A 15,647-nucleotide genomic window follows, 5' to 3' on the forward strand; every position below is an offset into this window, starting at 1 on the left:
GCCATCCAGGCCGTATTGTCCCTGTACGCCTCCGGTCGTACCACCGGTATCGTCTTGGACTCTGGAGACGGTGTTTCTCACACCGTACCCATCTACGAAGGTTACGCCCTTCCTCATGCCATCCTCCGTCTGGACTTGGCCGGTCGCGACTTGACCGACTACCTCATGAAGATCCTTACCGAGAGAGGCTACAGCTTCACGACCACGGCTGAGCGAGAAATCGTCCGTGACATCAAGGAGAAACTTTGCTACGTTGCCCTGGACTTTGAACAGGAAATGGCCACCGCGGCTGCCAGCACCTCCCTCGAGAAGAGCTACGAGTTGCCCGACGGACAGGTCATCACCATCGGTAACGAGAGGTTCCGTTGCCCGGAAGCCCTGTTCCAACCATCCTTCCTGGGTATGGAATCCTGCGGCATCCACGAGACCGTGTACAACTCCATCATGAAGTGCGACGTCGACATCCGCAAGGATCTGTACGCCAACACCGTACTCTCTGGTGGCACCACCATGTACCCCGGTATTGCCGATCGTATGCAGAAGGAAATCACTGCCCTGGCCCCGTCGACCATCAAGATCAAGATCATCGCTCCTCCCGAGAGGAAATACTCCGTATGGATCGGTGGATCTATCTTGGCTTCGCTGTCCACCTTCCAGCAGATGTGGATCTCCAAGCAGGAGTACGACGAGTCCGGACCAGGCATCGTTCATCGCAAGTGCTTCTAAGATGTTGCATCTGATACAGGGATTCATGATTTTCGCCTGCTTTCTTTTCTTTTTCTTTTTCTATTCGTGCTCGTGTATCTCGAGCCCCGACCCCTTCAGATATGGGAAGCACCGACGCCAGGGGAAAGAAAGAGAGAAGAAGGTAGAACGTTGGAGGAGGAGGGGGGGGGGGACACGAGATTTGGGAAAGGAAAATTACTAAAGTGCCTTTATTCTACACATTTATCAGACTGTACTTTACTTTTTAGTTTGTACAACACGACTGTTTGTTATTAACGTTAATTAATTTATTGACAATAATCTCCTCGGCAATTGCAACAAGCCCGTCTCGGTCTTGTGAACATGTATACGCTGACTTACATGTATCGTACAGAGACATGCACACATACACATGCATACATACACAGATACAAAGGCTTCTTTGAAATCGTAAGCGCACGTAATTTGGCATTTGCGATACGCACGGGGTGGTAATCGACGAGAGTGAAGTATAATGATATGGAAAACCATAACCAGGCGCATCGACGTCGGCTCATATTGCTGCCTGGCGTATTGTTCTTATTATATCACATAACTAATGATAATAAAACTGTATTATATAATAATTCAATGTCGGATTATGTGAACCTTATCGCACGCGGTATTTCTGGCGAACGCTCAAAATGATGATATAATGGATGGAAACAAATTACAAATTTTATAGATAAAGTTCAAGAGAATTATTGTGTTTTCGATTCTCATGACATTTAACTGCGGATAACAGTGTACTCTGGCAGCTAGCCAATCTGTGTGCAACTCTAAGTGACTGTATTTCTATTTCTTTCAGTAGGCTGTAGACTTACGCGGCAATTAAGGAAAATCTTCATAATTCTCTGTTCATTGTCGCAATTAAAGTGACACTAAGAATTAGAATAATGTAAGCGTTGAATCCGCAAAACGGAAGGTACTCTATATCGAGGATCGACGATAACTTTGATCCAGAAATAGATCTGCAGGCTACACCTGTGTTCAGCCATAACATTTTACAGAGACATCGCTATCCCAATTAAAGGGCCACGGCAAAATCCTCCGAAATAGAAATAATTAAATTTATCGCTTCTCCGTACGATTTACTCGCTATTTGTGGAGTTGAATATCATTGCACAACAAAACGTTTCATTTATTCCCTTGTCCACTTACTCGATTCATTAAATATTATTATCTAAGTATTATTACTTCGCGTTTTTCCGCGTCGAAATAATTATTTCCATATCTCAGTAATTCTATAAACGAAACTAATTTTAATAAACTCGATACACCGGGCATCTTCCGAGTTTGAACATGGTCCGTTATAGATTTCCCTTCGAAGGAAAATCCGTAACCCAAGACGAGCGATAAAACTGTGCTACAAATAAAGAAATAACAAAAATAGAGTTGTACGGTACGTGGATGCTGTGGATGTTGGGGAGTGCATACCGGGGGTCCCCGGGATCGTCTCCTAGCCTTACAAGGCCCCCGGATGACTTACGCTTATTCCGACGCTTCGCCAACTAAAATTAGAGCCCGCACTCTTTGGGACGTGTATGCATGCGTACGTGCACCTGCATGGGGTAGAGGTACACCGAGTTTAGGACGACTTTATTACACTTCGTTTCCTCTTCACGAGACTGACACGTGCTGAGAATGCTAATGCTAGAAAACAGATAGCTAGCTTCGCTTACTCGGCAAGTATGTGTATACACACGTATTACGAAACGCTGTTCTTTGCCACTTAATTACTATACGTCGTATCGTATGACCTGTTTTGAATGAACAGTGAAAACTGATCGTATGATATAATTACTCGGTCTATTATATTTTTAATGAAATAGACGAACAGTTAATTCCTTGTTTTCAACTTGACTTTTCTATCTGAAAGAAAATTTGTTATCAAGCATGATATATAAGATTTGTATTATTTTATTTTAGATGCGTGATAATGTTGATATGACGATTACAATTTAATTGTTTGACTCATAGATAAATTGCTTTCGTCCCAAATGGATAGAAAATTATCAGTTTCTCGATCATTACACAGTGAATTTATCTCGATCTAAACGTAGGTAAATATTACGTACACGTAGCAGAATTTAATTTAGAAATATATATTTTTTTTTAATTAATATCTTAAATTACAAAATAATTTATTTCAATTCTAAATTGAATGACAATGTAAAAACTCGAATCACAGTCAAAAAATAATATGAATTGATTGTTAAATTACTTCATTTTTAACTTCTAAATGTTATTTTCTAAATTTGTATTTTTAAAAGTATTTTCATACATTTTTTAAAAATATTTATGCATGTCTACAAACATAAAACATATTGAATTTTTTGTGATCGTAATCTTTAAATCAAATACGTATTGGGTAGAAAGTTCTTACTATAAGTAACATACTATACTTGTTAAGTAGTTCAGATATTCAAATGCTTTTTCATAATAAAGAATATACTCAGCCTGTATCTATACAATAATTTTCGATTATCTTCTACGTTTTCACAGGCATATGCATGTACGCATGTGTCACAACATATTTCTGTTCTTTATTAACAAAGAGTGTAAAACAATTACATTTATAACCTTAAATTCGAGAGACAGTATTACAAGTGTGTTTTATCATTTAAAAAACTTATTTAATTGTAATTTGACAAAATAACATAAAGTATTGTTTGTATATATACATATATACGAAACATTTACAATGATTGCCACTGTCACGTATATTCTATGAAAACGAGGATAGATAAATCAAGCGATGGCAAAGAAGATCGCCATTATTTTTAAGATGTAATCTATGTCTTATCGTATGACCACAAAAGAAAATAAAATGTTCATGAAAATTCAGGTGCATTTAAGTACAAAGGGATTAAGTTAGTAATCTGTGATTATCAATATCTATATATGAGACGGCTCACGTTCGTTAAGGAGTTTTATGATCCAACTCGAACGAGAATCAAAAATGCCGAGGTTACAGTATAAAACATCAATATGTCAATATATGGAATAGAAATATTTTAGAAATATAAGGTAAGTTTTGTAAGTAACTAAAGATTTTAATAGAAGTCTGGTTTTTGAAAATAGTTGTAAAATTATAAGAGTGTTTGATTCTTTGGAGACACAATCTTTCACTGGAAAAATATATTATTAAATGAACGTTTTTGTATTATTGCTTCAAATTATTTATGAATATTTTAATATGTTATTCTGATATAGAATATAATAGCATCGAACAATATGGTAAGCTTGTAAAAGAATAAAAACATTTATTTTACAGATTTATATTATATTGGCACAAAATGTAATATTGAAGGTAGTATTCTTATATTATGTTTACAATGGGGAAAGTTATACCAATGAGCTGGTTGAACCAGATATTGTTGATTTTAAGTATATTATGCGCATTGTTATCTTTAGTTATACAAGAATGGGCTGGTCTCACACCATTACCAATATATGTTTCTATTTTGTGGGCTATTTTTATTATAATATTGTCAGTGTGGCTCAGTTGTTTTTTATTTCAACTTGCATTGAAAGCTAATAGGCCGCTTAATATAAAATTTCTTAATAACTGGTTACATAAAAAAATACTAAACAATTTAAAATTACATGATTCTGAAAATGAAAGTGAATGTAATAATAAACATGAGAATGCAGTAGAAGAAAATAAAGATGCAAATTCGACACAAGTATCTGCTGAGAAGCAAAAGCATAAAACAAAAAGTACATCTAGTGGGAAAGATATTTCTGCAAAAAGAAAAAGAGCAATAGAAATACATAATTTAGTAAAAGAAATAAATTTAAAATTCATAAATATTTGGTATAAATCTATCAGCGACGATACATCATTTCCTAATGAAGCACAAAAGTTACTAAAAAAATTATTGACCAAATTGTTTCATAAAATCAGTTTAATAGACAAAATAAAGCTTACTCATAAGCTGTTTAATGTGTTCTTATTACATTTAAAGGAATATCACAGGTATGTTATATATGTTTATGGAGTAAGTTAGTCCATAAATTAAAATAAATTAATTGAATTGTATTATAGAGCATTACGGCGAGTAGAAAAAGGAACTGCATCAAATATTGAGGAAGCATTTAAGTATTTACATTCCGGTTCCCGTAATATGCCAGCCTTAGAGCATAGGCTTCATCGAATGGTTACTATTTTAGCACAAGAATTTTTACAATGGGAGTTAACAAGTTCATTGCCATGTAAATTGTTACTATCTATCTTAGCAAAAAGATTATTAATAGTCATTGAAACAGTAAGTTGTCCAAATTGGTTATTTCGAAACTTATCTGATTTACTGCAACCAAAGGACATTTCCAAAACTCAAAGTGAACAGCAAGATAATGTATCACAAGCCAAAGTATGTGCACAATTCTACCATGCTTATTTATCATTGATTATTATGAACTAATAAAATAACTATTTCAGAAAGTTATATCCAATGCTCTGGGAGATGGTATAACATCTGCAACAGCAGCTGTGATTCCACGACCGCTACCAAAACCAAAATCTGAGTCATCTACTGAAGCTTTAATTGATCGTGAAAATACCTCATCGTCTATAAATGATAAAAGACCCACTTTACGTTTACATAATTTAGGTACAGAACATAGAGGTCTATGGGGTCAAAGTATGACAGAGGTAGATTCTGAAATGGAAGAGGATAAAATATCTCCTGTATACGAGGAACCTACAGATTTTGCTACAACAATTGCTAGACTTAGAACTGTATTACAACAAAAATCAACTGTGAATACACCATTGTAAGTACTAGTATTTTTTTTTTTAATTTTAATAATAAATCAAATATATATATTTGCATTCCATTCTTCAGACATGTGGAAGAAAAATCTTATGTAGTATATGAAGGTAGTCAATTTACAAATTTGTCCATTCCTTGGACAGAATTTCATACAGCACTTGATGGATCACAGCAGTTATTTTATTGTATTCAATTTGATGATATAGAACAACGTGGAGTCGATCTATTTGAAACTACAACTGCTACTGTTAGAAGACAATATCGTGATTTTGCTCAGTTACATACTAGTCTACAAGAGGTGAATATAACATTTGATACTTATTAATTATTGAAATACTTTTTATTTTATTTTATGTACGTAACGTACAATTTTCAGATCCCAGAATTAACGTCTATTATGTCAAACTTGATATTACCAGAAGGTGGTCGTCTTGAATTAGAAAATTATTTGAAAACTTTAACTACACGCTTGGCTAATGAATGTCCACCGCAATTGCGACATTTTTTACGGCCAAGTAGTAACGCTAATAAAAAGGCAGATGTAGTTGCAGCACGATTTGACAAATTTTTGGTCAAAACAGTAAGTGGTGTTTTTAATACCTTAAAGACGGTTGTTCCAGGTTTTGAAATTGAACAAGAGGAAGAGAATGTTCCATTACCTACATTAATGCCTTTAGCTGATATTCCATGGAGATTTATCGAGGATATAAAATCAGTAATTAAATTTGAATTTTCATTATATAGACTTAGTTAAATTTGTATTTTATATTGAATTAAATTTATGAATTAATTACAATAGAAAAGTTTGGCAGCTGAACTTCAACAATTAATAACTGAAAGAACTGAATATTCTTGTGTGGATTCTGCTTATGAAGCTGTTGATTCAATGGAGAGTACTAATGATTCTGCATTATTTAGTCACTGGTGGGAAATTGTAAAAAGTTCTTACGAAGGTAAATTAATGTTATAGAAATTATATGTTATAAAATGTTTTTATTTTGTTTATTTTTATTTTCAGAGGATGTTGATGAATTGGATTCACATCTAATATTAACATGCGTTGCTGTAGATCTCATTTGTGAATTACTGACAGGAATTCGAAGTAACAATGCCTTGCAACAAGAGGCAGTTGTTAGATGGGCAAAGTTACTTATTGGAAATGTTACTGAACCTGTATTACAAGTAATAATTTCCTTTACTTTTTTTTTATTAATACGAGAATTGTTATTTCTATATTCAAATATGAATTTTGTACAATTTACAGACTGCTACTTTACAAATTTTTGATCAATTGGGTAATATATCACTTCATACCGTACAAAATAAACTTTCCGAGGAATCATTGGCATTATTAAAAGAAAGACTGTTGCAAGAATTATTAGCTAAAATTCCAAATGATATAAAATTAATATTCGGCGAAGATGGTACATTGAATATTTTAAAATATTTACTTGATTCTTATGAAATTAAAAAAGTTAATATAGATTTAAACCTACAAATACTGGATGTTCTAGCATCACAGTTATTAAATTCATGTAGGTCAAATCATACTACAACTGTTCAGTGATTTCACTTGTTTCATCAGAAAAGATAGATTCAATTCCTTTTTTTTTTTTTTGATTTTATTGAGCCACTAAAGGTTACTAGCTATTGAAGTGTATTTTAGTCAGAAGGAATTGATGTGCCATATGTACTAAATTTGTTGACTTAATAATGTAGAATTATATAAAATTTTCAAAAATGGACTACGTACCTGATTACACATTTACACTAAGGATGCCAAGTATCTTTTTCATTAATACAAGACTCTATAAGTTGTACGGTGTACTTCATGCATATTAGGTACTACATGCATTTAAATTCTACATTTATATTTAATGTTTAAGTTTTGTACAAATATTTATGAAAAATTATATTTCACAATAAAAGTCTATCAATATATATCAAATGAAATTTAAATGTATACAAAATCTTAGTAATCTAATACATATTTATTCTTATGCATAATAACATGTAATTTATAATTTAAGATTCCTTCCCTTTGCTTGAGCCTTTTTGTTTCTCCAACTGTGCTCTGAAATAAATAATTTTATTTTCAAAAATTTTATCATACCATTTCCAAGTGTAAATTAAATACATTGTTACATTTTATATACATGTGATTAATATACTGTGATAAACTATTGTAATAAATATCATTGTGATGAGAATTATATGCTTCGACTATTTGATCAGCTACAAACTTGAAATTCTTCCAAAATAATGTTACAATAAAAGTCACCTTAATTGTTGATTAAAGTCATCTTCTACATCGTCATCATCCCAATTGTCTTCCCAAACACTGATATCTTCATTGTCTTCGTCAGCAGCTGCCCAATCTATCAAGTCATTCAATCAATTTGAGGTTAGAGAACTTTACGAACCATTTTCATTAAATTATAATAAATATTGTCATACCTTCAGCAGGGAACTCTTCAAATTCATCATCCTCCTCTAATAAACCCAAATCAATTTTTGCTTTATCGTTTTTATTTTCTGTCATTGTGAGACTCAATTTCAACGTAAACGCATATAATATCACATATGAATAAAACTCCCAATAGCTTGAATTTTCCAGTTTTTTTTTTTGCAGAAAATTTGATTGATTTATGAACACTGAAGTGCTAGCGTCACGTAGCGGTGAAACACTGGAGCTGATCACTATTACTATCTTTGTCGCGCACTATCTGTGGTACAACATTATCGCAGTGAGGCGATACACTAGCGCCGCAGATGGAAATAAAATTACCAATCATCTTTTTTTTTTCTAATCTCGCCGCTCGTGTTGGGGATTGGGGGGACATTCCATTGAATTCCGTAGTGATGAAGTGATTCACAGTCGCAGTAGTTATTGAACGTCGACGAAGATAACCGCTTAAGTACAATGGGCTTGGAGGATTACAAAGAACTCGTGGCAACGTGTGCCTCGTTTTGCACAATGGGTCAAATGTTAGCCGGAACGTGAGTTAAGAAAACTCAAACTTCACTTTGTATACATCTTTTTCTTTTTTTCTTTACGCTTGATTTCTGTTAGGAAATTGTATGTTTTTCAGACAAAAGTAAGTTCGATAGACTTACATAGTCATGTAATAGTTTCTTAGCATTGACATTGACATTGACATTTACATTGGCATTGCTTTTTGACTTTTCTTCCACGTGTTACGTCGAACAATCGATATTCTTATTTTTCTCACATATCGCGAAATTGTGAGGAATTGTGCTACTTCTGCGAGTTTTAAGTCACAATTTAAGAAATATTAAATAAATATACGTATTGGTAGATTCTTGGGTGTGATCTTAATTTGAATTTAAATTTCTTTCGCTATTGTGACATTTAAATATTTAAACAAATATTTTGTCCGCAAATATGCGGATGTGTTTTTTAAAATGATTGATTGATTGTAATAAATATTATATATATGTTTATGTACAGATTTTCATACAAGTAATTATATTATTTTTCATATTTGTAAATTAAAGCAATGAGAATGAGAATGTTGTATGATAAAAATGTACATTCGATTTATCATTATTTTGTAATGAAAACACCTAATTGATATTTATTCTTTATTTTATAATATACAAATTGATAATTAAAATGAATGATAATTAGTTCTTGTTTATATATGATAATTAGTTCTTATTTTACAATTACATTCTTATGGTTTGCAAATATATATAATTTTAAAGTGAAGTGCTGAGGTAACATGATTCATACATTAATGCAGTTATCTAATACTATCTCATGTATGTAATGTAGTAGAAATCTAATATGGTTACCTAAGTAAACAAATTATAATACATGATGTATACCTGTTTATCACCTAGATTTATAAGTCATTTAAAATTAAACTTTTTATTTTGTAATTTAAAATTTTGTAAATATATAAATCAAAATTTATATTTGTAATTTTGTACACAAACATTTTGTATTATATGTTAATTTAAAATGAATTAAATGATAAAAAAATAATATATGATTATCATTTAATTACAGATTGGTATGTAAGGATATTTATCGAAAAGGCTCGTCCAGAGGATTTGATGCCATGCCTTTTGTGGGTGGCATAGGAATGTGAGTGCTCTATTTTATTACTTATTATAGAAGACACAGTATTGATAGCTTTGTTTCTAATAGAAATATTAATTTCTGTTCATAACTATAGTAAGAAATTATACATTGTAATATAAAAGGCAATTATATGGATTGTTCGAATAGATGTATGAGTGAATCAAAAATCTTTTCTAGGTGCATTTTAATGCTTCAGTATGCATGGATTGTGAGGGATCCTGCGATGATTAATGTTAATGTTTTTGGATTACTCACAAATGTAGCATACATGGCTGTATATTATTATTACTCACCACATACGGTACGAGTTCATATCTTCAAATTAAAATGCATGATGTTACTCTTTTAATTACTTTCCTTATCTGTAATTTGTAAATTATTTTTCATATTTAAATTTTTCAGTTAACATTCTGTTACAATATATATAGATGAAGCTGCTTGTTTAAATTTTGAAAAAAATACCAAATTTTATCAATCAGAGACTAAAAGACTGTCAGAGATTATAATTAATTTTAATTGTTGTACATATTTCAGTCTTTTCTATTATGTATATCATACGCTTATAAAAATTTAATACTTTCTGTTTATTATATTTTTTAATGTTTTTGTGTAATCTACACGTGGCTACATCTAGCAAAATCGTATATCCATCAGTGGTGCAAAATGATGCCAATATACGCCTGTATATGGACTTTGCAACTAAATTTGTTGTTTGCAAATCTATTGCACAACCGATAGATATACAATGAGACACGTTTTTTTTTTACATTGAATTTCGAATAATTGTAATAAAATAAAAATATATCGATAGTCGCGGCAAAATTATGCCTTAACGAAGAAGCGAAGTTCCTGCTGTGCGAAGAAATTTTGGACAAATATTTCTAACCGCATCAGCGCCTGAATAAGTATTTTACATCAAGTCTTCCACATTTTTAGAAGGATACACTTGCATTAATAGGCAAGGCAACAGCTTTTGTAACGGTCTTCCTTGCGTATGCACAAGTGGAAAGTCCCGAGAAGATTGAATTTAGATTTGGTTTGATTGTGACAGTATTATTGCTCCTCCTAATAGCATCTCCTCTCGTACATATTGTAAGTATAATTCCACAAACCCTTTGCACGTTCTTTTTCTCTTCACTCAAACGAATAGCATAAATATTACAATTTTCTTTTGTGTTCATGCTCATCTTACATTTTAAATGTTAAAGGACATATGTATGTTTCTTCTTTTTTGTTCAATTGATCAGTTTCTTCTTGCACAATGATCGCCGAAGAAACTTTTCAGTAGTTACGTTAACAATCCCGCGTTGAGACGAGTTCTAAAATGCTGCGAACCGTGACAAATTATGCAAATTATTCAGATAGAAATGGCGCAACTAGAATGGAAGTTTCAAGGTACTGTTGTGAGAATTGATATTGTCTTCGGCAATGAAATTTCTCGAGTTTCTTTAATTTTAAAGGATTAATTTTAAGATTGCGCATCTTTAAATTTTCTCAGCGAAATGTTAGCGTATTTAATTATATCGTAAGTACTTTGTTACGTGCTACCTTAATTTCTCGTTGACCGAGATGTTCTTTGTACGTCATCGAGCGTAACCGTGTTTTACCAATGATGTTCAATTTCAAACATTATACATCGCACTATCTAGTCTGACATTTTATTCGTATTTTTCCAACGGTGAATTTATTAACTTTTGGATGTTTAGCGATAATGTAACGTGATGCTTGCGACTCATGCTAAAACGTTAGTAATCTATACTTAAGAAAGAAGAGTACTTTCATAATCTATACTTCTGGTTTCTTTATCTTATTATATTAGAATTGAATTGCCATGTGACTTTAAAACACTGTTATTTATAATACACATCTACTTTCTGTTTATAATAGATTTATAATAGACTAAACATACATGACTTAATATTAAATGTAATATTAATTAACCATGTTCACAAAATACAATGTGACTATGTATGTATATCATTTATTGCTTTTCCTTTTTTTTTTCAGGGAGAGATTATAAAGACGAAAAATACGGATATCCTTCCGTTTCCACTCATATTTATGGGCACTATTGTTTCATTCTTGTGGCTATTGTACGGCCTTGCAATTAACAACGCTTTCATTATCGTAAGTAGATAAGAGAAATTTTAAAAATTTATAGATTGATATTGCTCGCTAATTTTTATGTATGTTTTTAAAGTTCCAGAATATCGTCGGTTTTATCTTGTCTGTGTTACAATTGTCGTTGTTTGTAATATATCCATCGAAATCGAAAGACCAAGTTTCTAGCCAAGGAAAGGAGGACTAAAAGAAAGTGGAATTTTAAGTATTTAAATCGTGTACAAATTAGCAGTTAAAATAAGCTGTACAAATGTGTACATTATGAACGATAGTTTACACAGTTAGCTACGAACGTTCACTGTTATGCCTAGACGATTCTAAATAAACAAGATTTTTTTAATGAAATATACAATTCTTTAGATCCTGTATATATTCGTGAGTACAAGAATTTCCATTTAGCGTTGTCGTTTTTCAGTCGTAATCTTTAAATCGATTTGTATAATTAACATTACACGATAAAAAGATGAAGTAACCAAATTTTTAAGACAGCATTATTAGGTTAATCCATATTGGAGCATGTAGGAATCAAATAATTGAAGATTAGTTGAATGTAAATTGAGACATTTCTTTTTACAATGGAATAATACTTAGTTTATTAATAATCAGAATTCATTAAAGATCGTTAGTATATAAATATAATTAATAATATGATCTACAAATGAAATCGTGTCCAGTGTGATTGTAATAGGTAAATTTAGAATTTTATCAGAGTAACAAATTTAATCAGATAATCTTTGAATAATTACGATAAAATTTCGTACTCGAAAATGTTACTTTTGATTATAAATTTAAGCTTTGTGTAAATGTTGTGCACGTGTATTAATAGTACAATGCAGCACGCAAAAAGCGGGGAGATCTCCCCCTATAGTCATTCAGTTATATTTAAAACAGGAAGATCTTTTCAATTGGTTAACAATTGTTCTAAATGATGGTAAATTTTGGTAAGTGACTGCACATGTTAACTCTTCGTAGCCATGAAGAAACGTCAAATCAATTTACTTTTAATCATAATTGTCGAACATTTCCTCAACGCAATTACATGATATCTCAAAATTTATTCGTCGAGAGAACTTTTAAAGTCTAATTTATAAAACCTCAGACCCAAGCAACATTAATAGAACAATGTTTGAATGAAACGAGCGAAGAGCTTGCAATAAAAGCAGCCCTTGTTTGTATTTTTCAAAATTACTTCTTTACTCTTTCTTGAAATATAAAGCCGACTATTTTATCGCGACTATTAAACATTATCTTATCTTCAGCGTTGTTTCAAAAGTCCACGGTTACCGACTCCGTTAACGATAAACCTTTATTACTATATCGGGCAGAATAATTCATTACGTAAATTCAATTCCGACTATCATTGTTAACAAGCGGCAGAATATGTACTTTTCAATGACTGACACGGTCTCGATTTGATCTGTCAGCGTTTGCGCTTGCGACTCCGATCTATTAAGAATAATCAGAGGCGATTACCATTTGACTTTCTACGGGGGCCACGTTACACGCAGCATGCAAATGTAATTCTCTTGGCAACCAGGCTCCGCTCCCTTGCGATTTACGTCTGCGACCGGCTCGTTAGTAGTCGTTCTTTGTATCGGCTTATTATATGAACGGCGTACATCGTCGCTTGACTTTCTGATCGAGTTTGCCGGCTAATAGCAGGAAACAGTGACCTTCTACGTAGACAGTAGCTTGTCTGATAGATCGTCAGTAAGACGGACACCGGTGCTCGACACGCGAAATCGAACTAGACGAACGAACGTTTATAACAGATTCATGACTATATAATTGTACATTTTTCTTTTTTTTTTTTAAATTGGTAATTCAACAAAGCACAATTGTAGCTTGATATTGTATTGATAAAGCCAAGTCAAGTGACGTGTGATTTTGGGTCCTGGAAATTGTGCACGAGTGTGTAAATGATTTTCATTTTCGTAAATAATGTCTTAAGCAGAGAACGTATGTTTGATTTGGTGTTTGAGATTAATATAAATTAAATTAAATTAAATTAATATAAATTTTAGAGATAAATTTTCTAGCTGTTTTGCTATTCTAGTTACCGAAGGATAATCAAAAAGAAGGTGGGATGAGGTGAGTGTAGATATACTTTCTTCGACCTCTCTCGATAGAAAATTTTCAGACGTGCAAGTTAAATTTTAACGAAGTTATTTATATAACTTTGTTCGTCTGCGTATATTAGGGTTGAACTTGCATTGAAGAATAAAAACAAGATTTGGGAATGATGTAAGTAGCGATCTTTATATCCTATCGAAGAATTCGTTTCTTTAAAAGTTGTTCTTACTGTTTCTGTTAAATATCGTTTTATGGAGAAAGAAACTTCAAACCCACGTGTCATATAATATTGCAGATTCAATATTTATCTTCTCTCTAAGAAGAAAATGAAGGAGCCATGTTTACTTTCGTCAGTTAATTATTTTAAAATCTCTACCTCGATAAAGAAGCATGATTCACGTCTGTCACATTCGGTCAACGATCCACGTCACGAAACTGTGACTGGTTATCATAATCCATCAGGTTGATTGATTAACGAACAACGTGACGAAATAAAATTAAATAAAATTAACATTTTCAGCTTTCGTTGTATTTTTTTCTTCGAAAAATATGTCTAGGCTTCCAAAAGTTCCAGTAAACAAGATAAAGAAATATTAAAGGAAGAAAAATGAATGAGAACAATAATCCAAAATAAAGTGATCAGTGATGGATTTTGATGGTTTTGAATATTAAGAATGTATCCGCAATGAATATTACTTAATTTATATATAGTTTTTAATATATTTAATATTTTTAATATACGATATGTTATATACCATATATTCCAGTGTACAGAAATATTAATATATTTAACTATTAACATATATATAATTTATATTAATTATTAATAATTTATATATATATAATTATATTATTATATATTATTAATAATTTATATATATATATTATATTATTTATTATATTATTAATAATTTATATATACATATAATTATGTACAAGAAAGAATCTGTAAAATTCAACAAATTGCAAGTTAAAAATTTGATTACTTACAACAGATATTAAAAATATTAAACGTAAAGAATGTCTCAACACTTTTGAGCGACAGTATACACACGTGAAGTTGCAACATTTGAAAATCGCATATATATAGAAAAATCATAAAAGGTCAAAAAATTTCTGTCCCGTTAAAAATCGTCTAGCTGCAACATTCGAGGAATTCCACAACCGAAAGATAATAACCGCACGTTTCAACATGTCTTCATAACATCTTGTAACGTGAAAGCTACACGTTTACGTTGCATTCATATCGTACGTGATCTAATACATCATTTTAAAAAACACCAATTGAACGATTCGCAACGATTTTCAATTGGAGTAGAATGAACTAGAATTTCGTTTGCTTCTAGGATTAATTAATCGTTAAACACGACGTTTAAATGCGAATACACTTCGTCAACCTCTGACCGAACCGTACACCAAAAATTGCCAATTACACCAAGGACTACTCGTCGTATACCGAAGATTATGTTAAAAAGACATTTATAATATATATAGAAAAAAAGACCGTTGTGTATAATGTATCGAAAAACGTACAATACCAAAGACTACTCGTCGTATAATAAAGATTATAGATTAAAATAAATATATAATATATATATTATAAAAAATTTTAATATATATATATAATATAAATATAATACATATATAATAATAAAAAAGATTAATACTAAAGTATATATATATATTTAAAAAAAAGTATATATATAATTAATACTAAAGTATTTATATATTAAAAAAAAGTATATATATAATTAATACCAAAGTATATATATATTTAAAAAAAAGTATATATATAATTAATACTAAAGTATTTATACATT

The 15,647-nt window shown here is 31.3% G+C and overlaps 4 protein-coding genes and 1 long non-coding RNA gene across 5 annotated transcripts in view; 4 read left to right on the forward strand and 1 right to left on the reverse strand.

Annotated features, from left to right (window-relative positions):
• LOC122533775 (actin, muscle) overlaps positions 1–727 on the forward strand; it is a 2,698-nt gene extending 1,971 nt beyond the window's left edge. Inside the window, exon 4 of the mRNA XM_043663816.1 lies at positions 7–727. Within this exon, the coding sequence (XP_043519751.1) occupies positions 7–726 (720 nt within the window). The 3' untranslated portion in view covers position 727. The remainder of the gene's footprint in view (positions 1–6) is intronic.
• Positions 728–3,044: 2,317 nt separating this feature from the next.
• On the forward strand, positions 3,045–7,267 carry LOC122533779. The gene is made up of 9 exons (XM_043663823.1): positions 3,045–3,774; positions 4,022–4,726; positions 4,796–5,120; positions 5,189–5,523; positions 5,595–5,820; positions 5,899–6,237; positions 6,322–6,475; positions 6,541–6,704; positions 6,787–7,267. The coding sequence occupies exons 2-9, from the start codon at positions 4,074–4,076 to the stop codon at positions 7,087–7,089; spliced, it is 2,499 nt and encodes an 832-aa protein (XP_043519758.1). The 5' UTR covers positions 3,045–3,774; positions 4,022–4,073; the 3' UTR covers positions 7,090–7,267.
• A 227-nt stretch (positions 7,268–7,494) lies between these two features.
• On the reverse strand, positions 7,495–8,164 carry LOC122533793 (26S proteasome complex subunit SEM1). Its single transcript, XM_043663854.1, has 3 exons — positions 7,980–8,164; positions 7,804–7,900; positions 7,495–7,596 (listed from the first exon to the last, which is right to left on the reverse strand). The coding sequence occupies exons 1-3, from the start codon at positions 8,062–8,064 to the stop codon at positions 7,548–7,550; spliced, it is 231 nt and encodes a 76-aa protein (XP_043519789.1). The 5' UTR covers positions 8,065–8,164; the 3' UTR covers positions 7,495–7,547.
• Positions 8,165–8,302: 138 nt separating this feature from the next.
• On the forward strand, positions 8,303–12,094 carry LOC122533788 (sugar transporter SWEET1). The gene is made up of 6 exons (XM_043663845.1): positions 8,303–8,522; positions 9,559–9,636; positions 9,811–9,934; positions 10,570–10,725; positions 11,641–11,760; positions 11,834–12,094. Exons 1-6 carry the CDS (start codon positions 8,446–8,448, stop codon positions 11,939–11,941), a joined length of 663 nt encoding a protein of 220 aa, XP_043519780.1. The 5' UTR covers positions 8,303–8,445; the 3' UTR covers positions 11,942–12,094.
• Positions 12,095–14,788: 2,694 nt separating this feature from the next.
• Positions 14,789–15,318, forward strand: LOC122533763. The gene is made up of 2 exons (XR_006307775.1): positions 14,789–15,075; positions 15,174–15,318. It is a non-coding gene; the product is annotated as an uncharacterized LOC122533763 (long non-coding RNA).
• The last annotated feature ends 329 nt before the right edge of the window (positions 15,319–15,647 follow it).

This window comes from Frieseomelitta varia, unplaced genomic scaffold (genome assembly GCF_011392965.1).
Source record: "Frieseomelitta varia isolate USP_RPSP 00005682 unplaced genomic scaffold, Fvar_1.2 scaffold_552, whole genome shotgun sequence".
Classification (NCBI taxonomy): Eukaryota; Metazoa; Arthropoda; class Insecta; order Hymenoptera; family Apidae; genus Frieseomelitta; species Frieseomelitta varia.

What these genes read in the sequence shown, in the direction of transcription:
- LOC122533779 (XM_043663823.1), top strand. Translation starts at nt 4,074, where the DNA reads ATGTTTACAATGGGGAAAGTTATACCAATGAGCTGGTTGAACCAGATA. An exon ending in CATTTAAAGGAATATCACAG is followed by an intron (nt 4,727 to 4,795) that starts GTATGTTATATA and finishes ATTGTATTATAG; the next exon opens with AGCATTACGGCGAGTAGAAA. An exon ending in TACATACTAGTCTACAAGAG is followed by an intron (nt 5,821 to 5,898) that starts GTGAATATAACA and finishes TACAATTTTCAG; the next exon opens with ATCCCAGAATTAACGTCTAT.
- LOC122533793 (XM_043663854.1), bottom strand. Translation starts at nt 8,064, where the DNA reads ATGACAGAAAATAAAAACGATAAAGCAAAAATTGATTTGGGTTTATTA. An exon ending in TGAAGAGTTCCCTGCTGAAG is followed by an intron (nt 7,901 to 7,979) that starts GTATGACAATAT and finishes ATGACTTGATAG; the next exon opens with ATTGGGCAGCTGCTGACGAA. An exon ending in GACTTTAATCAACAATTAAG is followed by an intron (nt 7,597 to 7,803) that starts GTGACTTTTATT and finishes TATTTATTTCAG; the next exon opens with AGCACAGTTGGAGAAACAAA.
- LOC122533788 (XM_043663845.1), top strand. Translation starts at nt 8,446, where the DNA reads ATGGGCTTGGAGGATTACAAAGAACTCGTGGCAACGTGTGCCTCGTTT. An exon ending in ATTATTACTCACCACATACG is followed by an intron (nt 9,935 to 10,569) that starts GTACGAGTTCAT and finishes CCACATTTTTAG; the next exon opens with AAGGATACACTTGCATTAAT. An exon ending in CATCTCCTCTCGTACATATT is followed by an intron (nt 10,726 to 11,640) that starts GTAAGTATAATT and finishes TTTTTTTTTCAG; the next exon opens with GGAGAGATTATAAAGACGAA.